At 45.9% G+C, this 24683-nt stretch overlaps 1 protein-coding gene across 1 annotated transcript; it reads left to right on the forward strand.

Annotated features, from left to right (window-relative positions):
* The first annotated feature begins 8246 nt into the window (after positions 1 to 8246).
* On the forward strand, positions 8247 to 22384 carry LOC128418470 (sialic acid-binding Ig-like lectin 16). The gene is made up of 12 exons (XM_053398173.1): positions 8247 to 8333; positions 10196 to 10345; positions 11573 to 11986; positions 15639 to 15941; positions 16063 to 16104; positions 16913 to 17164; positions 19412 to 19477; positions 19601 to 19852; positions 20565 to 20873; positions 21298 to 21388; positions 21861 to 21999; positions 22181 to 22384. Exons 2-12 carry the CDS (start codon positions 10234 to 10236, stop codon positions 22376 to 22378), a joined length of 2178 nt encoding a protein of 725 aa, XP_053254148.1. The 5' UTR covers positions 8247 to 8333; positions 10196 to 10233; the 3' UTR covers positions 22379 to 22384.
* Positions 22385 to 24683: the final 2299 nt, after the last annotated feature.

Here is a 24683-nt window from a genome sequence, read left to right on the forward strand (position 1 = left end):
CGATAAGAATGAGTCTTGTGTGGCATCTAAGAGATGCATTGCAGCATAAGCTTTTGCAGACTAGAGCCTAATTAATCATCTATGGTTGGCAAATGTTTATTCACATAAGCATTATTTATCATTTAGTTATTTGCTTAATGCATTTTATTCCATTATTTCAGTGCCTGCCCATAAGAAAAGTCTTGCAAAGCCGCTCACAAATGACATTGATAAGATAGCTCTTGCCTTCAAGCTTACAATCTTAAAGGACATGACATAAAAGAAAAAAAATGATTGGGAGGGAGGAGGAAGAACTCAAACTCAGGCACTATTACTTAAATTGCAGAGTTCTTGTACAGTGGTAGCTTGGGTTACAGACGCTTCAGGTTACAGACTCCGCTAACCCAGAAATAGTACCTCGGGTTAAGAACTTTGCTTCAGGATGAGAACAGAAATCGCGTGGTGGCAGCAGCAGGAGGCCCCATTAGCTAAAGTGGTGCTTCAGGTTAAGAACAGTTTCAGGTTAAGAACGGACCTCCAGAATGCATTAAGTTCTTAACCTGAGGTATCACTGTAATGACCAGCTGAAAAGAAGAGGAGGGACCAAACATTGCTGGTCTTTCATCACAGCTGACGGAAAAGCCCTGCAATTCAGTCTCTTCGGGGACATTCTGGAATGGGGATGCCAGTATCATGAATGGTGATGAAACCTAAGAAGAAGAGTTCATGACAATTTGCACATAAGATTAGCACACAGGCCAGTCATCGAAGCAAAAATTGATGACGATTCAACTCTCCCTAGCTTGTTGTGCTAATCTTTTAACTGTAAGCAAGAAAGTCCCCAGTTCCAATTCTTTTCCAGTTATAAATACATTCTGTGCAGCAGGCCGTTACCCATCAGCCTCAGCTCAGTATAAAGGGAACAAAACAGACTTCTCTTCTAATATAGGGAAGCTCATATATAGTTCCTTTATTGCAAGTAAGGGTTGCTGCTAAGGATATTGTTATGAGTTTTTTGGGTGTGGGTTCAGCTGAATGCTTGGGCCACCTTCCAGTTGTTGTCATAGCCAAGCTAGTTTCCTGGTGAAGTGATAACCTAGGTAATGGACCACTAAGGGAACAAAGAAGGGGCTCTGTGCGAGACAGGAAATGGGTAGCCCCCCCTTTTAACTTGCAGGTAGGACAAATGGTGAGAGTTGAGAATTGAGTGATGTGAGCTAGAAGCAGAAAAGCAACAGGCTGGGAAGCCAGAGAATCAGAGCAATATTTGGTTTCTGGTTGAATCCAAGACTGCAGCTATGTGTTATTGCTGATTATCCAAAAATCCAAACTCTGCAAAAACCTGAAATATTTTGCATTAAGACAAAAGCATGGAAAGGACCCTACATTGGTCTATTGTTCTCTCTCCTAGGATGATGCAACATCTAGTCAGGTGAGGTGGGAAAAAGCCCACCTGTTTGTCTCTATGGCAACAGGGAAACCTGCTTGGATATGTAAATGGTTGTACTTAACTGGCCAGCTCACACCATTATCTTACGAAAAGCCTAATGTGAGTGGTATAGCAGGTTTCCTCTTAAAGATTTTAACTTTGGAAGGGACCCAGGGGGATCATACAGGCGGACCCCTGAAATCTACAATACTATTTTCTTCTGTAAAATGTTGGAGGCTATGGACAACTGACTATCAAATCTGCATTCTGGATACAAATCTACACTAAAATGTCCCCTTCAGCCATTGATTTCCAAGCTCTTTATCTCTGTTGATCAAAGCAGCTCTTGCTCAACGAGGCTACTTTCTCCCTCAAAGGTCCCATCTTACAGTCACTCTCACCACCTTCCCCACAAAGGGGAAGAGAGAATCTAATTTGAATACCCAACAGAAGTTGCTGAAATCCCTCACATTGACGTTTTTCACACCACAAACAAGACGGTTCCCAGAGCAACATCTGTTTGAGGAACTGAGAATTCAGCGATCAGCCTTACCTTTCTCTTGCACCCTAATAACTAACAGTATTCTTTACTAGGGTTCGCATACATCTGGGAATCCAGTTGTCTCTAGCAGTGCCTGGGCGGGAATCTGTAAAATGTCTGGGAAAATCTGGATGTATGGCAGCCCATGCCGCTTTTGCTGATGTTTCATAAAAATAGCTCTGGGAGCAGAACTAGAAAAAGCTCAACGACTTTGGCCAAAAATACCCCTGCTTGAAATATGGCAACCCTAATTTTTACAAAAAGCCGAATGTTGTTTATTTCCAGAATATGCAAAAAGTGGGGGAACCACTTCTGAGTGAGAGTGTTTCAGGTGTCTGATTTTCATGCAACTTTATAAACACAATGTTTTTCTTTAACTCAGGGGTGGAGGAAACCTTTCCAGCACAAGGGCCACTTTACCTTTTGGTTAGCCTTCCAAGGGCCACATGCCAGTGCTGAGTAGGGCCAGAGCTAAAGTGGGTGGAGCAGCCAATGTAATTTTTACCTTTGCACAACTAGGCTGGTTTCTACACCCACCGACCTCCATGCCAGCAAGCAAGAGGCATTATTGTGCATTCCAGCCAGGAAAACAGATTCAAGGAGGGTGCAAATCAAGGAGGGAGAGGGGTGTGGCCTGGGCAAAGGGGGTGTGGCTGAGGAGGGGCTTGCTGTGGGGAGAGTTCCAGGAGAGAACCAGAGAGGCATAGATGGCCTCATTTGGCTCCTAGGCTTGAGGTTCCCCACACCTGGCTTGGGATAGTGAAAGACGATTATTTCTTATTTATTGCCTTCTGCAATAAAACGAAAAACACCCAAAGAAAACAGTTAGAAAAAGCATGGAAAAGAACAGGAAGCAAACGGGAAAACAATATGGGCATGTAAGGGGCACTGGTGGAGGAAGAGGAGTGCGGGGGGAGCGCACTGCCCCCGGCAGTGCAATCCCAGTGGGGTGCCATCGCGGTTGTCCCCACCTGTGCTGGGCACCACACCCCCACAGGCAACGCACCACACCCCGGGATGCGCATCAGCCCCCCCGCCTTCTCTCCACCCCCCAGTGCCGGAGCATGAAGCTCTGTCACTGGTAAGGGGTGCTAATGTCTAAATCAGGCACCCCCCCAAACTCGGCCCTCCAGATGTTTTGGGACTACACTTCCCATCATCCCTAGCCACTGGTCCTGTTAGCTAGGGATGATGGGAGTTGTAGTCCCAAAACTTCAGGAGGGCCAAGTTTGGAGATGCCTGGAAATCAATTGTTATCGCCCCTGGGGGCTCCTACCAGCAGGACCTGCTGAGCTGGGTGCTGAGGATGAAGAAAGTTCATGCAACTGAAGTCCTGTCAGGTTTGCAACAGGCAGGTGTGTTTCACAGTCACGCTCCTTGCTTTCAGTGAAACTGGCGCAGTTTTTAAAACGGAAGGCAAAACAAAATACCTTTCTCTGTAAGGAACTTTGCCCTGTGCTCAATTTGCAAATAAAACAGGAACTGAACCAAGCAAAAGAGATTACTGTCAGAAAGAGCGTCATAAGCCTACTGGAGTCTCTCTTGTCTCTTGTCCCTTGCAAGCAAATGCCCCTGGAATGTTCAAGCTGTCCAGGTAAGTGGTTTGTTTGCTTCATTTACAGCCCACCTTTTCCTCCAAGGAGCTCAAGACGGCATACACAGTTCCCCCCTCCCCCTTTCATCCCCCCAACAACCCTGCGAGGTGGATGAGGTTGAGAGGCAGCGCCTGGAGCACTGTCCCCCAGTGAGCTTTGTGGCTGAGTGGAGACTTGAACCCCAGTTTCTCGGGTTCCTAATAATCCGGCGCTCTAACCACTGCCTGCCCAGTGGAACACTCTCTCATCAGATGTCAATGAGATAAATAACTGTGCAACTTTTAGAAGACACCTGAAGGCAGCCCTGCATGGGGAAATTCTTAACCTTGGATGTTTTATTATATTTGGGTAACAATTGGCAGAGCAGACTGCAAGGTGCAATGGCGCCATCCCAAATTCCTACCTCGACTGGAAGGCGATTTGGGCAGGCGAAGGAGCAGCAGGGTCTCCTCTCTCGCTTGCATTCAGAGTTAGGGATGTCATGGTCCACCCAACCCCATCTTTTTCAACCCATCCAAAATTCAGCCCCACATATCTGAAGAAGCAGATATGTCACCTTCACCCAGACCATTGGTTGTGTGGGCATTTTCTTGCCTGTTGCATTGCTGTTCTTGCTGCTGTTTTGATACTGTCCTTATTGGTTAGTTTCATGGTTTTGCTTCATGATGCCAATATGCCTCATTCCTGTTTTAGTTGTGGCACTTTTGAATTCTGCTCTGGCAGTTCTTTTTCTCTGGCGGTACTCAGTACTAACACCTTTTTTCCTCCCTAGAAAAAAACCCACACTGGTTAAAAATGTGGCACTGACTGTAACATCTTCATGGTGAGTACCGGTACTGTTTTTTTCCCAGAAGAAAAGCGCTGTTCTGGGACCGTTCAGTGAAGGTCAGGTTTAAGATGGGCCAGGAGGGGTGGGTGGGGGAATTCCTTAATCCATCCAAGTCAGAAGTGATGGTAAGGAATATGCTGAGTGATATGTAGAAGGTAAAGGTAAAGGGACCCTGACCATTAGGTTCAGTCGTGGACGACTCTGGGGTTGCAGCGCTCATCTCACTTTATTGGCCGAGGGAGCCAGCGTACAGCTTCCAGGTCATGTGGACAACATGACTAAGCCACTTCTGGTGAACCAGAGCAGCACACGGAAACACCGTTTACCTTCCTGCCAGTGCGGTACCTATTTATCTACTTGCTCTTTGAGGTGCTTTCGAACTGCTAGGTTGGCAGGAGCAGGGACCGAGCAACAGGAGCTCACCCCGTCATGGGGATTCGAACCACCGACCTTCTGATCGGGAAGTCCTAGGCTCTGTGGTTTAACCCACAGTGCCTTCCACGTCCCGTGTAGAAGGTAACACCCTGCAAACGTCTGATTGGTCCCCACTCCTGGACATCATGTGGATTGGAATGAAGAATTAGCAGGCATGAGCTTGACAGAAAGGCTGTCCCCATTGTGTGAAGCTGGCGGCAGACAGTTGTCATCCTGGGCCTAAGAGGGGAGCCAACATGACTGCTCAAATAGTTCACTTTTTCCAGGATGATGAGGAACCATTAGTGAGCACACTTTGGGTTTGGACAGTCCACCAGCTATAAATCTACCTAACAGTAACCTTATCACAACATATTTTTCTCAGTGCTCACAGACCGACCATTTAACTATCTGTTATTGTACCTTTTCAGGTATTGACATCAAGTTGGCAGGTAGGTAGTTTCCTGTCTTCTTTTTTCCCTTTTTTGACGATGAGGACAACATTTGCCTGCCTCCAGTCTGCAGGGACCTCACTTGTTCTCTAAGAATTCTCAAAGATTATAGACAGAGGCTCTGAGAATATACCCACAAGCTCCTTTGGTTCCCTTGGGTGCAGCTCATCAGGCCCTGGAGATTTGAATTCTTTTAAAATAGCTCAGTGTTCACTTACTACCCCCTTTCCTATCTTGGGCTGCAGCTCCTTCCTTACATTGTTTATGCTGTTATTGCCAGGTTGGGTGCTGCTAACCCTCCAACATTTCTCTGATGAAAATAGGGACATCCCATTCCATAAGGATAATTTTACTATTTATACCCACACATCTTACTAGGTTGCCCCAGCCACTCTGGGCAGCTTCCAACACATATAAAAACATAATAAAACATTAAACGTTAAAACAAACTTCCTTATACAGGATTGCCTTCAAACAGCTTGGGGGTTAGATAACTGCATACCCTCCAACATTTCTCCAATGAAAATAGGGACATCCTAAGGAAAAGCGGGACATTCCGGGATCAAATCAGAAACCAGGATGACTTCTCTAAATCAGGGATGTCCCTGGAAAATAGGGACATTTGGAGGGTCTGGAAGGAAGATGCAAAGTACCGTATTTTTCGCTCTATAAGACGCACCAGACCACAAGATGCACCTAGTTTTTGGAGGAGGAAAACAAGAAAAAATATATTCTGAATCTCAGAAGCCAGAACAGCAAGAGGGATCGCTACGCAGTGAAAGCAGCAATCCCTCTTGCTGTTCTGGCTTCTGGGATAGCTGCACAGCCTGCATTCGCTCCATAAGACGCACACACATTTCCCCTTACTTTTTAGGAGGGAAAAAGTGAGTCTTATAGAGCAAAAAATACGGTAGGTGTTGAGCAGTTTCCTCTGTCGCCCAGCAGCATTTCTCTGTCTTCTCCACATTGAGGATCTACTAATTTGCTTGTTCTTCCTCTTTCTTCGAACATAGCCAAATAAACCTTTTAATACTATTTTTAACCTCTCTTGCAAGCCTGGCCTCATTCTGGACTTTTCCCCTCCTGACCTCCCTGCAGCTGTTGGCTGCTTCAGTATACTCTTCCTTCGTGATTCCCCCTTTCTTCCATTTTTTATACGTGCCCTTCTTAAATCTCAGCTCCTTATGCATTACCTTTAAATCAGACTTGGACCAGACCGCCCTTCAAAGAGTGGGCTGTCCTCTGTAAAGTAGGACACATGCTGACCTGACCCATTGGTGGACCACGGCACATGACCGGAAAGTTGGTCAACATTCAATGAGTCGTGGCTTCTCTTTATCCCTGTGTATAAATCTCAAGGGTCACCTCACTGCTTTCCCCACAGTTGCCCACCCTGCTGTCTGAAGCAGGGGACTGCAGGTAGATCCATTTAGACCACCTCCAGTATTTGGATGCAGGGCTCTCTCTTGTGGGCTTGCTGAGCCAGGCCTGGTGGCCTTTGTTCTGAGCTTTGTCAGAGGCACTTTGAAGCAGCAAGAGCTGCATTATGAAACCAGATTTGAGACAGGATTTGCATGCCTATCTTGCAATTTCCATCCAGTCACAAGCCTTCCTCAATGGTCACACCATCCTTTCACCAAGGAAAGTCCGATCTGCATGCAGACACGTTGCGCCATTGCCTCAAAACTGAATTTCCCACTTTCATCTTTGCCTTTAACTCATGTCATCTATGCTATCAGTTTAAAATTGTTTTAACCGCCCTGGTTTCCTCGAAGAAACCAGGTGACTGCAGTTTCCTAGGCTGGGTGTGTGGAGATAAGCAACTGCACCACAGCCATGCAATTCTCTGCACAGAGCTATGGTTTCCAAGAACCACAAGAGAGCCAGTGTGGTGTAGTGGTTAAGAGTGGTAAACTCGTAATCTGATGAACCAGGTTCATGTCTCCGCTCCTCCATATGCAGCTGCTGGGTGACCTTGGGCTAGGCACACTTCTCTCAGCCCCACTCACCTCACAGAGTGTTTGTTGTGGGGGAGGAAGGGAAAGGAGATTGTTAGCCGCTTTGAGACTCCTTAGGGTAGTGATAAAGCGGGATATCAAATCCAAAACTCTTCTTCTTCTTCTTCTTGCATGTGCTCAGGGTTTTTTTTATGGCTAGATGCCTCTGAGCCAACTGAGATGGCTAGTGGCTGGAATTTCCCAAGCATGGCACTTTTGCAGTGTGTGTGTGTATGTGTGAGCAAACCTTTTTAAAGGGTCAGGAGAACCAGGATTTGACAATGCCCCAAATTTAGAGGGAAGAGCATTAGTGAAAGTGGCCAGGGTTACTGCTTTGAATTTCCTTTTCTTTAAACCCCCCCCCCAGCTTATTGCATTGATATTCCAATCCCCCCTCCGCAAAGAGTTTAAGGCTGGCAAACATGTTTCTCTGCTCTGACCTATTTTATCCTCACAACAACCCACCTCTGTGGGTTAGGTAGAAAGACTGGCCTGAGAACAACCAGCAAACATCGTGGCTGAACAGGAGATTTGAACCAACATCCTAACCATGGGTAGGCAAACTAAGGCCTGGGGGCTGGATCCGGCCCAATCGCCTTCTAAATCTGGCCTGCGGACAGTCCGGGAATCAGCATGTTTTTACATGAGTAGAATGTGTCCTTTTATTTAAAGGGTTATTTGTGGGGCGTAGGAATTCATTTTTCTTTTTTCAAAATATAGTCAGGCCCCCCCACAAGGTCTGAGGGACAGAGTACTGGCTCCCTGCTGAAAAAGTTTACTGACCCCTGTCCTAACCAAAAAACCACATTGGGTTCTACTATATTTTATCTACCCAGAGTGAAGCTAATGTCAAGCTTCAGTTGTGATATCTTGAGATTTCATATATGATAGCAGGGGGAAATGCCTAAGAAAACCATCTCCCCCCACCTCCTCCTCCTGCTTGCAAAAGACGTTTTGCAGAGACTTCTGCTTTTCTGGTTCCTGTCTATTATTTCCCCTTCTGTGTTTAGCAGAATTCTCATTGAGGGTCAGGACCACAGGCGGAAAGACAGAGGCAACCAGGAGGTGCATCTCTCGCTGCAAGTCGAAACGGACAGGTCAGGAGAAATTCTGGGTCTGGACAGGGAATTGTAGTGTGTAACACCATACATTTAAAGCACATCCCCCCTGCCCTCCAAAATACTGTGAATGGTCATTTTTTTGAAGCTGCTCTGAATTGTAGATCTGTAAGAGGCAAGCTACCATTCCTTGGGGCAGAAAATGTGCTTAAGATGTGTTTTAAAGGCATGGTGCATACACCATCCAAAATGTCTTAGTTGTCTTTACTTTGAACCCCACCCAAAGCGGTAATGGTTCAGAAGAAGTGGTTCAGTAAGCAGATATTTGGGAGGTTCTTTTGAGGGTTGGTGAGCAGAGCCAACCCTACTATTGGGCAGGATGAGGGAGCTGCTTCAGGCGGAAAGCTGATTTAAGGTGTTGCATCAAAATAACTTGCCTTGCTTTTGGTACTATGTACGTGTGTGTGTGTGTGTGTGTGTGTGTGTGTGTGTGTGTGCCATTTCCTGCTCCACCTCAAGCACCAAAATGTCTTGGGCTTGCCCTGGTTTTGAAGAAGGCTTTTCTCTCTCTTTCTTTCTTTCTCTCTTTCTCTCTCTCCCAATCTTAGAGAAAGGAGCAAAAGAGGCTGTTTTCCCCCAGGGCGAATACTGCAGAACAAAACACAGCCAAGAGTGGGAAGGTTCTGGGACGGGTCGTTCTCTTGTTTCTTGCATTTATTATGCAGGTGCAACAACACACAACAAAGAGCTCATCCAGACTAGCATTTGCACTGTGTTTCTAGGCTCAGGTCTTTGCTTTCAAGCTCCCTGTTGGAGTACTCCCCCTGGTTTCTCTCAGCGTCTCATTTCCCCTGTCTTTAGTTCTCCACATTTCCACATCATTGAGGGCTTATCCTCCCCTTCAAGCTGCTATTTGCCTCACAAGGGTGACAAATAGCAACCAGAGATGAGGAATTTCATCTGTGGACACAACATGGAGGGAGACAGAGCCTGTCCTTGATGATGCTAGGGTCCCCATCTTTTTCAGGAGACCCTATTGTCTGTTTTGAAACAGAGATCTCCTAGATCGCATGTCATTTGGCCGTTGGATGAAGTGATTAGTTAAATATGAGCTCTTTGAGTATGTCTAGAGATGTGGTTTAAAATGTTCATTGGCATTGAAACGGTGCATCCTGACTGAATAGCTCCTGGATCCTGAACGGAATCAAGCTTTTCTGGGTCAATCTGGAATTGGTCCAGAGCTGGTCAGGGTAGCCCTGGATCACCCGGGAGGGGGGCAATTGTGTCCTTCTTCCTCTTCTGTCTTCTCCTTCTTCCTCACTCATCGCTGTCCAAAAAAACACAAACAAGCAGCTGCACTTGGCTCTTCAGCTCCACAACTACCTCATGCATTTGACTCCACTGGTGCCTGTTCAAAGCGACTGGCTCCACTCTGTGTGTGTGTGTGTGTGTGTACCAATACGGAGACTCCCTCAGTGCTCCCACACCCCCTCATGAAAATGCTTCCTGAGCTCATATGCTAGTAGAGGGTAGGATCAGAGAATCGACTGGTCCGCCACTGGGCCTGGTGCCTGATGCCAGCTCCCCACAGAGCACGTCCTTGGCGAATCTTGCCATTTTCCATTCTGTGGACATGACCAGCGTAGATGTCACTGAGACAGGAGCGCAAGCATGCTGGGAATGTTAGAAACGGGGAAACTGAGGCTGGGGCTTGTGGTCCTTGCGAGCCTGGCGTCTGAGCTCATGCTAGACTGTGGCATTGGAATGAGAGACTTTGTGGCTAATGTTGCTTCCACATTTTGATTCTTTCTGAAACTATGGGTTCTGAGTATCTTCCCTGCTTCAGCCAGTGCTTCTCACTTAGTGCCTCACGCTCCACTTCTCTTCTTTCTTTGCCCCAGAGCTCCAGCCTCAGAAAGAAGCCTCCAGTTCAAAAAAGATGGCAAGAGGCAGAAGGACCAGAGGACTCATGAGCCTCACCTGGGAGGTGAAGAACCCAGCCTCATCGTTGGCGACGCTGACACTGTTGATCCTTGCCTTTCTCTGCAAAGGTAGATATGGTTCACGACAACACTGGGGAACCTTCAGCCTTTCCAGATATTGTTAGACTCTAGCCAGCAAAGCCCACCCTCAAGGAAGATGGGAGCTGGAGTCCCTCAACTTCTGAAGGCTCACATTTTCTCCACCCTTGGTGTACAGAAATGAGAAAATGTGTTCTTCTGAGTGTTGCTTCCTAAGAGGGAAGGACCAAGGCTGAGTTTGGAAACTGACTACTTGTGATGAAAGGGCTGGTGCTGTGCTGTTTTTATTGTAGTATCTGTATATTTTAAAGTGTGTATTTGGGTGTATATAGCTTTAATGTTTAATTGTTTTTAATTATTGGGTTTTTAAAAATGTTTTTAGCTGTTCTTATTTTTATCTCTATGCCAACATGAGTCCCTGTCAGGAAAAAGGTGGGGAATGAATGAATTGCAAAAAAATACCCAAGTTAAACCTGAGCATCTCCACAAACTGGGAGAGGTTCCTGTCTGGGACACTGGAAAGGCACGACCCATCAGAGTAGATGGATCAGTGGATGGACTCAGCATAAGGCAGCTTCTGATCAGGTCCAGGTTTTGGGTGGTCCTTGATCAAGACACCCTCCACACATGCCCCTTCCTCACAGAGTCTCCCTCCTCACTGCAGGAGCTCCAGAGGGTTCTTATCACTGAGTCCCTACTGGGATAAGGGCTCTTGACAGACACCCAACCATGCCAACTTTGAGGCCAGCCCTGCTTCCTACGTTCTTCCTAGGTTTTGCTCACTTCATGGTTTATTTTTAGAGTGAAGAATTTGAAAACTTGGAAATGATGAGTCCTGAGTACAAATGGCAGGAAGAGCTCCAGTGTGAGGCCCAAGGAGCACCGGAATATCCCTGGGTTCAGGGTCCTTGGTCAGGGAGCTTGAGAGCACCTTCCACCTTCTGACCAAGAGTGTGTGTGGCACCTGCTAGACACTCACACCTGAATGTCCTCCTCCTTCTTGCCCTGGCCCAGGAAACACTTCCCCCTGAGGTCCTGCTACTGTGGTGGGTGGTTGGGAAGTCCTGGGACTGGAGACCCACCACAATCCCCAGGGGCTGCTGCTCCAGACAACCCTTGATGTTTTGGTGCTGTTGACTGTGCAGAATGTTCTTCTTGAGATGTACAGTATGCTGGCAAGAGGGTCAGCTGCAAAACTGGTCTTCGCTAAGCATCAGCCCACAAACCAATGAACACCTTCCTTCTTTCCTTTGGCAGGTCTGCAGAGTCAGTACCCGGGATATGAACTTAAAGCGCTAAAGGCTGTCACCGTGCTGAGAGGTCTCTGCGTTCACATTCCCTGCAACTTCACTTATCCCACTTCTGAGGATCGGTATCCTGAGGAATTATATGTCTACTGGATTAAGGACGGTAGTGCTGGGTCCTATATTCACAACACCTGGTACGAAAATGCTGGAAGTGTTGTTGCCAGTAGTTACAAGGGTCAAAGCATTGCCTCATTTGCTAGGAATCGTTTCCAGTTGACTGGAAATCCATCAGAAGGTGACTGTTCCTTTAGCATCAATGATGTTAAGTTTGAGGATGAAGGGCAGTACTATTTTCGAATTGAGAAAGGAACCTTAAAATTCAGCTATCGTGCTTCTTTTATTTTACCACGTGTTTCTGTGACAGGTAAGAGGTTTCCTACTTCTTTATTTCCTCCCTCATTCCCTGTTTTGTGCTCTTTCGTGCTGTAAAGGGGGGAAAGGCTCTGCCTACAAATATCCCTGGACCTCTGGACATTATGCTGATGCCAAAGGGACAGGAGGTACAAGTGCTCCATGCTTCCTGTTCCTCTCCATTGTTGTAACGTCAAAATTACATCATTTGCATCTCCAAATGTCTGAATACTTTACACAGCTCACTAGAAGGAAGAACTCTCTTGTGGATTCTGTGCTGACAGTCTCGAGAAACAGGAAACTGGAGACATTTTCTCCTTCACTTCCAGCTGCATCCCATCACCTGCTTCTTCTCCTTCCCCCAGCATCTCTCCACAGCTTCCTCAATGGCAGGAGAAGCAGAGAGGTGTTCTCTTACCACCTTTGAAATCAGCCTCAGTGCAGATCTAGAACATTGTCCTAATCCACTGCACCCTGAATTCTAGGACCAGAGGGTGCTTTGGGTGGGGGACATTTCTTTCGTTCATGGGCCTCATTCCAGGGGCCACATGCAAGTGGTGGGCAGGGCCAGAAGCACACATGGATGGAGCCTCAAGCAAATGTGGGCAGAGCAACAGGCATGCCTCTTATCTTTGTCCAGGCCTCAAACCAGGTCACTTTCCCATAGCTGACTGGTTTTAAGGTGAGTGCACAGTGGGTTGAGGCACAGGGCTAAAATTAGGGGCACTTTGCTCCTCCCCTGTTTCTCCTGCTGCTGTTCTGCACAGAGCTAAGCCTTGATTTGGCTCAGCATGGAGGTGGAGAACCTTCCCCTTGCTGGTGTGGGGCAGGTGGTTTTACCGGAGATTAAGCCTCAGCTTAATGTCTGAGCCCCAAACAAACCATGAGCAGTTAGCTAAAAAGCAAGCTATGCTACAGCTCATGGTTTCTTTTGGAGAGAAACAAATCTTGAACCTGAGTTTAGATCAGTGGTTCCCAGTTAGGAGTCCATTGACCCCTGGGATCTGCAGAATATACACAGGGCCTCCGCGGCCCCATCCCTTGCCTCCCCTCCCCAACTCATTTTTTGGCATTTTTGCATAGTATTTCACAAATTTTATGGTCTGTTTTAGCACTCTGCAATTTTTCAATAAATTGGCCAAAATCATTTTTAAAATCACACCACAATAACGATTTTGACCCAGTAATATGCAGCAATATATCACTCCTTGCTCGAGGAAGAGCAAGGCAGCCAATTTTAAGGCAACACTGAAATCGCACGATAACACTGCTGATAACACTGCTGATCTGAGCTGCCTTCCCTCGCACCGACGGAGACCAGGGCAGCCAATCACTTCCTTCTCCTCTCACTGATGGAGAACAGGGCAGCTGACTGCTCTCACTTCAAGGAATTGTGGCACTACCTTCCCCTGGCACTGACTCGGAGCAGCTTTTCTTAGTCAGCAGGAAAGCAGCAGCAGCCACAGTGGATGTGCATCTTCACTGGCTGCCCCCCTGATTGTGGCTTGATGCACCCCCTCCCCCTCCCACTCAAACCATGTAACGGGGGTGACTTCACTTCCTCTCCTCCCCCTAGCCATCCAGTCTCTGCGGCTGCTTCTTTCCTCATCCCCATCCCAATCTCTAATTTCAGACATCGTGATATATGGGAACATGGTGATGTTTAGCTGCTGATATATCACAATGTTGAAAACCAGATATCTCTCAGTCCTAGTCTGTTTTTTTAGTATACCTAAAATCCTTTGCTTATTAAAGGCTACCCCACATTTTATTCAAAAAATTGCTTTGCAGAGGTAACTACCATAGAATTATCAAAATGTTCAAAAGTAGGGGTACTGTGGCTTGGCTTTTGGAAAATAGGGGGTCCTTAGTAATTAGTTAATTGGGAACCACTGGTTTAGATTAACATTCTGCCAAACCATGGCTTAGCTCTTGGCAACATGGCAGGAGCAAAACACCATTGATTTGGGTCCCCTGCACCAACACAGTGTGCATTCACCTTCAAACAATAGTTCAGTTAGGGTTAAGGTGATATGCAAGCCAGGCTTGTGTCTGCTACATGGCATTCAGGTAAATATCAGGTGTTTCTACATGGTCATCCACCTCTTTCCATCCAGGCAATCTAGACTCATTACAGTTCAACAACCCTTTCCTGGAAGAAGGTGTGTGCATGGACGGGGTGGGGAGTGTGGCCAGGGGAGTTCTGGATTTGTTCCATGTCTCCTAGGTGGAATCTACACACATATAAAAAAACCCTGAGGAATTTTGTGTGTGTGTGTCACATTTGTATATTGCACTTTGCAACACACTTGAAACATTTTATTTGCAACAGTATAGCTGAGTCCCTAGAAATTGCCCTCTCCAAGCTCCTCACCCCACAGACCTGCTTCCTATTCCCCTGTATGCAAGTGAGCAGTTTGGGTGGGTGGCCATTTGCTTCAGAAAAAATAGTTCAAGGGTTAAGTGACCCCTCCTCAGCCTGCGCTCCTCTTTTGATGAAAGACAGATCCCTCCTGTGGCTGCTGCATTAAAGGTGTCATTTCCCCCCTCTTCCTGTGTCTCCCAAATCACATCTGGCTTCACCCTCCAATTTCAGGATCCTGAGTATCAAACATCATGTTCAGCAGCATAGTGGCAGCCATCAAGATTTCTCCCTCTCCAGGCTGAGTCCACAGTGGGCAGAAACATTGACCAACATTGGTAGAGAAAGCAGACCATGGCATGGGGAATCAGTCTACTAAGGGAGAGACACAAAGTTATTGTTAAAGGACAAACGAAAGAATGGCAGGATTTGCCACAAAGTGGGGGGTAAAGTAGTGCTGGTGACCATCCATCATTCAGGACTCCTGTGTCCTGTTTCCTAGTTACTTAGAATCATAGAATCATAGAATCATAGAATCATAGAGTTGGAAGAGACCACAAGGGCCATCGAGTCCAACCCCCTGCCAAGCAGGAAACACCATCAGAGCACTCCTGACATATGGTTGTCAAGCCTCTGCTTAAAGACCTCCAAAGAAGGAGACTCCACCACACTCCTTGGCAGCAAATTCCACTGTCGAACAGCTCTTACTGTCAGGAAGTTCTTCCTAATGTTTAGGTGGAATCTTCTTTCTTGTAGTTTGGATCCATTGCTCCGTGTCCGCTTCTCTGGAGCAGCAGAAAACAACCTTTCTCCCTCCTCTATGTGACATCCTTTTATATATTTGAACATGGCTATCATATCACCCCTTAACCTCCTCTTCTCCAGGCTAAACATGCCCAGCTCCCTTAGCCGTTCCTCATAAGGCATCGTTTCCAGGCCTTTGACCATTTTGGTTGCCCTCCTCTGGACACGTTCCAGTTTGTCAATGTCCTTCTTGAACTGTGGTGCCCAGAACTGGACACAGTACTCCAGGTGAGGTCTGACCAGAGCAGAATACAGTGGCACTATTACTTCCCTTGATCTAGATGCTATACTCCTATTGATGCAGCCCAGAATTGCATTGGCTTTTTTAGCTGCCGCGTCACACTGTTGGCTCATGTCAAGTTTGTGGTCAACCAAGACTCCTAGATCCTTTTCACATGTAGTGCTCTCAAGCCAGGTGTCACTTTAAGTGAATTTTGAAAATTCACTTTAGTCTGTGAATTTTCTTCTGATCCCATCCTGGGGACTTTTGTTTTCTCAGAGCTGACAGAGAAGCCAAAGTTCCTGAACTCTTCGGAGGTGGTTTTGGGGAAGAGCGTCACCCTCATCTGCCAGGCGCCAGGGACCTGCCCATGGAAAGAATCATGGAGCCAGCCTCAGATCTCATGGAGTAATTGGCCAACAACTGCACAGAACCATCAGCACAGCAATGGGAGCTGGACCTTTGCTTCTGGCTTCACCTTCACACCTACTTTGCAGGATCAAGGCAGAGGCCTCACTTGCAGTGTCTATTACCCTGCAGTTGGGAGAACAATTGTGAATACACTCTCTCTTGAAGTGGTCTGTGAGTAGCTCCCATAGCTCAGTACTGCTTCCCCCTCCCATGAACGGCCAACAGTTCTTTCTACCCCATGCAAGCTAATTTACTCCTTTCATGCTCCCCTCACTGTTTTCTTATGTTTCAGACCCACCTGAGGTCATCGGAATCACAAGGCCTGGACACCCTGGTGAGATACAAAACTCTTAAGTGTTTTTGCACATCCCCATCCTCACTGAGCTCTGCTGGACAACCAATAGCTGCTTTGGGATCTCAGAGTGGGGATTGTGCAGGAGGAAGGGTTTTAGAGATGGCTGGGAGTTGGGGCAGAGCCCAGGATGGTGCTTTGGGGGGGAGTTGAAGACAAACTGGACGGTAACAGGGAGGAGCTGGGCTCACTGGGTCTTTCCAGAAGCCATGCCATGCCATGCACACATCCTTGCACCCGAACCAAAATTCACTCCCCACCGTAACACCCTTCAGACTCTTGACCTGGGTCTCCTCTTTTAATTGCCATGGGGTTTCTATTTAATGGGACTGTTCTATTGCCTATTTCAATTGTGGGTGTTTATATTTTAATGTTTGCGTAACTGGTTTTTGTACTTTGTAAGCCATTTAGAATCCTATGTTGGCAGTAAGTGGTGTATTAAAGTGGAATGAGAAGGAAAAGAAATGGGCCCAAGTCTTCCCAGTGGAAGGCAAAACAGTGGATATTATTATTATTATTATTATTATTATTATTATTATTATTATTCTCTTGCCAGTTGAACTTGCAGAGAAATGAGGGGATCATCTCTCTTTTTGCAAAACTATGGCCCAAAGCTGTCTTGAACCAATTATAATTAATAATCATTGTAAAGACTTGAATCCCCACTTCTGCAGACCTGGTGTCAACCATCCTTCTTCAAAATACACAGGAACATCTCAGCACTGAATGAGGATTCCTTAGCATCAGGCATCTCAGGACCAATTGTGATCTAATTGCATTTCTCTTACAGATTTCTCTGCACAGAAAGAAAAGCTGGTGGTCCGAGAAGGTGACACCGTCAACTTGCTTTGTGAAGCTCAGGGCAAACCTTTCCCCTCCATAACATGGATGAAGAACAACAAGCCCCTAAACAACCATATGCAGGGCAGTAAAGAAACTCTTCAACTGTCCAACATTAAATCAGAGGATGCTGGGATGTATCAGTGTCAGGCAGAGAATCTACATGGCTCAATCAGGAAGAATCTCTCAGTGATTGTGCAATGTAAGAGATGGGGAGCGGGAAGTTCCTTGGGGCATTAACCTAGGAAACTCCATTGTATGCTAAGTGGCTGGACCTGCAACTAATACCAGCATGCTTCCACTAAGGGGACCTCTGCAAATGTACACGGCTGTGGCTGCATTGCACAGTGTGTCAGCAGAGTAGTGTGAGATGCAGCTTTTGACAGCTTCATCACAAGTTCAGGAGCCCCATGATGAGCTTACATATTTGCAGAAGCTTTCTAAGAAGTTAGTTTCAGGATGCATAAATGCAGCCCCAGGGGCAAAACCACAAATTCAAGTCACTGAACAAATTTCTTGTCTGAAATTTGTGGAAGTATCCTCATTCACCAGGAGAGGGCATATTTATGCAACCTCTCATCAGAATGACAGCTCTCTAATATTAAATGCAAAGGCCAAACTTAGAAGTTTCTGTTCACATAGCTGTCCTGCCATAAAGCAGGATATGTAGGATGTGGCTTTGATGTTTCAGAAGAAAAGCTATGTGTGGACAATGGAGGAGATTGGCTGGATGTCCCTTTCCCACTGCCCATCTTCTGTTGCTTCAAGACCTTTTTGTCTAATGAGCATCTCATGAAGGAATATCCCCAGGTGGCAGTGGTCTCACTGTTTGCTACCTGGAGATGCAGAACATAGTTCCTTTGCTTATCCAATGAAAAGGATGCCACAAGGATGCTGCTTGTGGGGACCAAAGTCGTTTTGCAAAGTAATTTCTCTTCCCCTTCTTTGGTACCATGTGATAGCCTCATAGGTGGGCCTTGTGTTTAGCTGTTGGGGTGTTGCACAACCCAATACTCTGATATTCATTTGGCAAACTGAGAATCTGCATTGTCTTTTTTATGAGCAATTTTCTGGTCATCATGGTGTGTTTGTGTGTGTATACAGTGCTTTTTTAATTTTTAGGGGTACTCATATTGAAATACTGCCAAACTTAGATTCACAAAATGTTTAGGGGTATGCATCCCCCTGCATCCCCCCAGAAAAAACCCCACTCTGTGTGTGTGTGTGTGTGTGTGTGTGTGTGTGTGTATAGCTTAGAAAAGGATTTATGCCCTTCTTCTTTCTCTATTCCCCTCTGTTTCCTTTTTCAAAAAATGCAATAATCTGATTAGCAATGACGACGCTAATAGGAACAGAATAAAGTAAACATTTGGCAAACAGAATGTCACCGGCTAAGTTTTACTCCGAGTAGATCCATTGAAATCAATGGACTTTAGGCATGTTAATTCATGTCAATGAGTCTATTCTGTGACAGATTAGCACTGGGATACAACCCCAAATCCACTGAGATTATGGACAATGGAGGGCAGACCTGGATCTGAATAGGAGGTAAAAGACGCAGCCTAGATTGCAGTCTCAACAGTGCAGTGTTTTTGTGTCAAAATACAGTGGTGCCTCGCAAGACGAAAATAATCCGTTCCGCGAGTCTCTTCGTCTAGCGGTTTTTTCGTCTTGCGAAGCAACCCTATTAGCAGTTTAGCGGATTAGCGCTATTAGCGGCTTAGCGGCTTAGTGGCTATTAAAGGCTTAGCGGCTTAGCGGCTAAAAGGCTATTAGCGGCTTAGCGGCTTAGAAAAAGGGGGGGAAAGCGGAAAAAAATCGCAAGACTCGCAAGACATTTTCGTCTTGCGAAGCAAGCCCATAGGGAAAATCGTCTTGCGAAGCAACTCAAAAACGGAAAACCCTTTCGTCCAGCGGGTTTTTCGTCTTGCGAGGCATTCGTCTTGCGGGGCACCACTGTATGGTGCTTTTTCATCTTGCTCTGTCTGCTCTGTGTACACTGGGCAGGGGAAGGGCACTTTCCTTGACGGTCATTGCTGACCCTACCTTTCCAGCGGACAGTACAGGCTGATCCGTTGGGGTGAACGGGGCACTGACCCACCAACTTCAGTCCACCCTTAGGCAGCCCTTACTGGCTGCCTTCTTTCTTACAACCAGCCTAAGGGGTGTCCCGGGCTGCCAGCTTTCTCCTCCTTGGTCTCCATTTTACCCATTTAGAGCTCAGCAGGGCAGACGAGAATAGCAATATAACTGGATTTAGTTGGCTCTACCTGTCTCTGGCTCCACCTCTCATTGCTTCTGGATCTGCTTGCCATTGGTGGTCTCTCTCCCTTCCAGCTAGCCAGTCCCAATGCCACCAGAAGGCCCTTTCTTGCACAGCAACGGGCCTCTCATTCACCAATGTAAAGACTCTTCTCTTGTTGATTCAACATTGATATGTCTGTTCCAGATCGCCCAAGGACAATGACGTTCACTGTCACCCATGCACACAAGAGGGACCCAGCACTAGCTCGAGGTACCAGAGAGTTTTAGGGTGCAAAAGTCAGCGCACGGATCCTTTCTCCTCTGGAGGAGAAGGCTGGCTTCAGCGGGGCAGCTGCTGTTTCACAGACATGACGGCACTTTCCTGTGATTACAGGTTGCCCCAGGGAAGTAGCCAGTGGCTCCCAGTTGACGGTTCAGGAAGGCAACTTATTGCGGCTGCTCTGCAAGGCCGATAGCAACCCTGCAGCCACTACGAGCTGGTTCAAGGAAGGCAGGGCCTTGGAGAAGCTGCCAGATGACTGGTTGGAGCTGGTCAATGTGAAAGCAGAGGATCAGGGTGACTACAGGTGCCAGGCTCAGAACGCCATAGCTTCTGCTGAGGGATTCCTCCACCTCCTTGTGGAATGTGAGTGAGGGAGTCAGGGTTTGGGTCAACCACTGGGACTCCCTGTTGCAGGGGAACTGTTAAGGGTGCTGATCTCCCATGCTACAGGACACCCCTTGTCCTCTGCTGGGCTGCATTTGAGGTTCAGTGTGAAAACACCAAGTAAGATTTACATCCCACCCAAATAGCTGCCTAGAGTAGTGCTCCTACTTAGGGAGGCCAACTCCCTTTTTCATTAAGGGGTTCCTGAGCCTCTAATAGCAGCATGGGCAGAAGAAACCCATTCAGGGCCACTTTTGCTATTGCTGCTGCCCCGTCACTGGAAAAGCCCAGGCCACATTGTTTGTGATGGACTCTCCTTCCTTGGAGGCTGGGTGGCCATCTGTCATGGCTGCTTTAGTTGAGATTCTTGCATTGCAGGGGGTTGGACTAGATGACCCTTTCTGTCCCTGCCAACTCTAAGATTCTATGAGACACAGCTCTTAAGTTCTTGTAAACCATTCCTGTAAATTCTGTTTTTATTTTCAAACTGGACACAAGGGGGAAAGAAACTCCTTGCCTTCTGAACCCAAGCTGAAGCAGGATTTTACCTTATGCAACAGAGTAGGGAACTAGGGTGGCAGCCGTGTCTGCTCCCGGATGCCTCCAGTGGATGAATTGTGGTATTGCAGCTGGTGCAGTCATTAGCTAGATCGGAATGTGTTCTTCACCTTGGCTACTTGGTTCTCTGCAGATGCCCCCAAGCTCAGCAAAACTCCCCAGAAAAACACTACCTGTTGGCGTAAGGACAATGGCATCCTCTGCAACTGTTCCCTGCACTCCAAGCCTCCACCTCGGATCCATTGGCAAGTGGGCGGGATGACTGTAGCTGAGAACACCAGCACGGCAGACCTGAAAGTCTCTTCCTCAGTCCAGAAGAATGAGGTCACCAGCTCCCTAATTTGGACAGGTAGCCCGGATGGCGACCTCAGCATCATCTGTCTTGGGAACAATTCTCTGGGAGTCTACACCATGCAATTCCTCCTTGGTTCCTTGAAAACAGGTGAGACACCACCAGATTGAGAAATCCTGACTTTTGCAGCCCTGCCGATATTGGAAAACCCCAAAGAGGTTGTAGATATGCACCCTGATTCTAAAGTACATTTAATTACAAGTGAACCTCATTTATTTCTGTAGATCGGGGATTGCCAGAATGGTGTCTCCACCCATTTCACCCTTACTGAAAAATGATGCCAATTAAAACTAGCATCTTAATTTTTGCATTTATTTTACCTGTTTGTGTTAAACCACCTGGAGATGTTTAAAAATAAAATGAGCAGCAAATGATGATCATTGTCATCATCATCATCATCATCATCATCATCATCATCATCATCTGCTTTTGGGAAATGAAGGAAGGAGGATGGGGACCAGGATTCCTGATTTCCAATCCCAGTTTTCTTTGAGATCTTGGTTTATCATTGCAGGTACAGGAAGCCATTCGGCACTGCTCCTCTCTGGGCTGTGTGGGGCTTTGCTGGCAGCGGTTGTCTTCCTGCTCTGCCTGGGCCTGATCAAGTGAGTTTATCCTTCTCTGATCTCCCTCCCTCCACCTGGTTCTCAACAACAGTCCACTGTTCTACTGGCCTGACCATTGAAACCACCTTCTGGCAGGCAACTTGTGTCAAATCTGAGAAGTCAAGCCTGGGCAGCAAGCCTGGACAGCTCAGTTGGTTAGAGTTTGGGAAGGAATGGGAGATGCAAAGTTATCATTGGGACGGATGACAGGAGATGACTGAGAATGAAACCAAAGCCATCAAGTTGTGTCTAACTAAGTTCTACTCAGTGGACGCACTGAAATGAATGAACCAAAGTTGATCATATTGGTTGACTTTCAATAGGTCTACTCTGAGTAGGGCCAGCACTGGCTACAAGAAGATAGGAGTTTTTATGAGGGCTGTAGAGGAAGAGAGAGAAAGACCTGCATGCAGGTCTTCTAATCACAGGGGTGTATGAGAATCTTACCATGTTCTGGCCATTTTGATCTTAGGTTTTATAAGAAGAGGAAAGCAACTCCGAAAGCAGCCATCCCAGAGGCTATGGATTCTGCTAATTATGTAAACTCTGCCAATGGAGGGCAGCAGAGAGCCAACAACTTCAGCCTGATCTATAGCAACATTTTACCTCAGGTATGCATCCCATGTAGCTTTACTGTTCTGCAACCTCTTGGGCCTCCTGAGGTAAGTATTTTTTAATTTTATTTTTAGAGGGGGTGCTTCAACACAGAGAGCAGGTGCACAAGATGTTTAAGTGCTTTAAAGGTATGTTGCAAAGGGGAGTCTTTTTCACAGCACCTCTCTTCCCTTTCAGGGTCAAAGATCACCCCATGTTGGCCCGCCTAAAGCAGCTGGAGAGAGGACCCCGAAACCCAGGCAGATCGCCAGACCTCCCAGTCCGAGCGCCGAGGAACCAGATGAGGTTCACTATACAACCGTGGCGTTCAAAAGCAAGGGACCTCCACCTCAAGTGGAGGAGTCTGTGGAATATTCAGAAATCAGACGGAAATAAAAACAAACAAACACCTCGTTTCTCAATAGGAGAACAATCCCGTCATGATGGAAGGGGGTTATTTGACTGACAAGAGGAGCTGGGTGTGAAAGTGAGCTGGACTTCAAGAATAAGCAAACTGGATTTAGTATCCACCAAGTAAATTGACTGGACAGGAGAAGCATTAGATATGCTGGATATGGAAAGGGTCTTCCATTTTAGTAACTCTGGTGTTTTCGACTTGTTTGTTTGTTTTTTACACAAGGAAGGAGGAACCAGAAGAAGGCAATGGTAGTGGGCATAGTTAACCAACTTACTCTGAACGAGGTAGCTGTCAACTACCTGCCTTTTTTTTTTTTTAAGAATATTTATTAGATTTTCCAATTTTTTTAAACAAACAAACAAAAACATTAACAAAACCATAAAATTCATAAATCATACTTTTCAATAACAAATTTCTCAGACCTCCTCATACTTCTCCTCCTTGTATCCCAATTAAGATTATTTGTTCAGCAAATCCTTCTTTTAAAGCATTACAGCTTATAACATTACCTTATTTTTCAAACCCTTTCCCCCCCATCTATGTTCCTTTATATCATTACAGCTAGAAACCCCTCAGTTTCAATCCAACACCATTTAACTTTCCTTAGTTTTACAGTATTTCTGTAAATAGTCCTTAAATTTTTTCCAGTCTTCTTCAGCCGACTCTTCTCCCTGGTCACGGATTCTGCTCGTCAATTCTGCCAGACCCATACAGTCAATCAGCTTCATCTGCCATTCTTCCAGAGTGGGTAGATCTTGCGTCTTCCAATACTTTGCGATGAGTATTCTTGCTGCTGTTGTAGCATACATAAAAAAAGTTCTATCCTTCTTTGGCACCACTTGGCCAGCCATGCCCAAGAGAAAGGCCTCTGGTTTCTTCAAGAAGGTATATTTAAATACCTTTTTCAATTCGTTATATATCATTTCCCAGAAAGCCTTAATCCTGGGACACGTCCACCAAAGGTGAAAGAATGTACCTTCATTTTCCTTACATTTCCAACATTTGTTGTCGGGCAAATGGTAGATTTTTGCAAGCTTGACTGGGGTCATGTACCACCTGTATATCATTTTCATAATATTCTCTCTAAAGGCATTACATGCCGTAAATTTAATCCCGGTGGTCCACAACTGTTCCCAGTCAGCAAACATGATATTATGTCCAATGTCTTGTGCCCATTTAATCATTACAGATTTAACCGTCTCATCCTGAGTATTCCATTTCAGCAGCAAGTTATACATTTTTGACAAAGTCTTAGTTTTGGATTCTAGCAATTCTGTTTCTGATTTAGATTTTTCCACCTGGAAACCAACTTTCTTGTCCAAATTGTAAACCTCCATTATCTGATAATAATGAAGCCAATCTCGCACTTTATCTTTCAGTTTCTCAAAACTCTGCAGTTTCAGTCTGTCCCCTTCTTCTTCCAAAATTTCCCAATATTTTGGCCATTTGGCCTCCATGTTAAGTTTTCTCTGAGCCTTAGCCTCCATTGGTGACAGCCACCTTGGAGTTTTATTTTCCAATAGATCTTTGTATCTAGTCCAAACATTAAACAGTGCTCTCCTGACAATATGATTTTTAAAAGCTTTGTGTGCTTTCACCTTGTCGTACCACAAATATGCATGCCACCCAAAAACATTGTTAAAACCTTCAAGATCCAAAATGTCTGTGTTCTCAAGAAGCAGCCAGTCTTTCAACCAGCAAAATGCTGCTGATTCATAGTAAAGTTTAAAGTCTGGCAGGGCAAATCCACCTCTTTCCTTTACATCAGTTAATATCTTAAATTTTATTCTAGGCTTCTTGCCCTGCCAGACAAATTTGGAAATGTCTTTCTGCCACTTCTTGAAACAATCCATTTTGTCCAAAATTTGCAAAGTTTGAAACAAAAACATTTTAGGCAATACATTCATCTTTATAGCTGCAATTCGACCCAACAAGGAAAGCTTCAAATTTGACCAAATTTCTAAATCTTTTTTCACTTCAGCCCAACATTTTTCATAATTGTCTTTAAACAAATTCCCATTTTTAGCTGTCATATTAATCCCCAAATATTTCACTTTCTTAACCACAGTCAGGCCTGTTTCATTCTGGAACTTTTCTCTCTCTATCGGTGTTAGGTTTTTCTCAAGAACTTTGGTTTTTAACTTATTCAATTTGAATCCTGCAACCTGACCAAATTCTTGAATTAATTCTAAAACTCTTTTAGTACTAGATTCTGGCTCCTGTAGTGTCAAAACTAGATCATCTGCAAACGCTCTTAATTTAAACTGTTTAGCTCCGACCTGT

The sequence above is a fragment of the Podarcis raffonei genome, chromosome 8 (genome assembly GCF_027172205.1).
Source record: "Podarcis raffonei isolate rPodRaf1 chromosome 8, rPodRaf1.pri, whole genome shotgun sequence".
NCBI lineage: Eukaryota > Metazoa > Chordata > Lepidosauria > Squamata > Lacertidae > Podarcis > Podarcis raffonei.

Coding starts and splice junctions, on each gene's coding strand:
- LOC128418470 (XM_053398173.1), top strand. CDS start 10,234: ATGGCAAGAGGCAGAAGGACCAGAGGACTCATGAGCCTCACCTGGGAG. Junction 10,346..11,572: donor CCTTGCCTTTCTCTGCAAAG/GTAGATATGGTT, acceptor TTCCTTTGGCAG/GTCTGCAGAGTCAGTACCCG. Junction 21,389..21,860: donor CTCTGCCTGGGCCTGATCAA/GTGAGTTTATCC, acceptor TTTTGATCTTAG/GTTTTATAAGAAGAGGAAAG.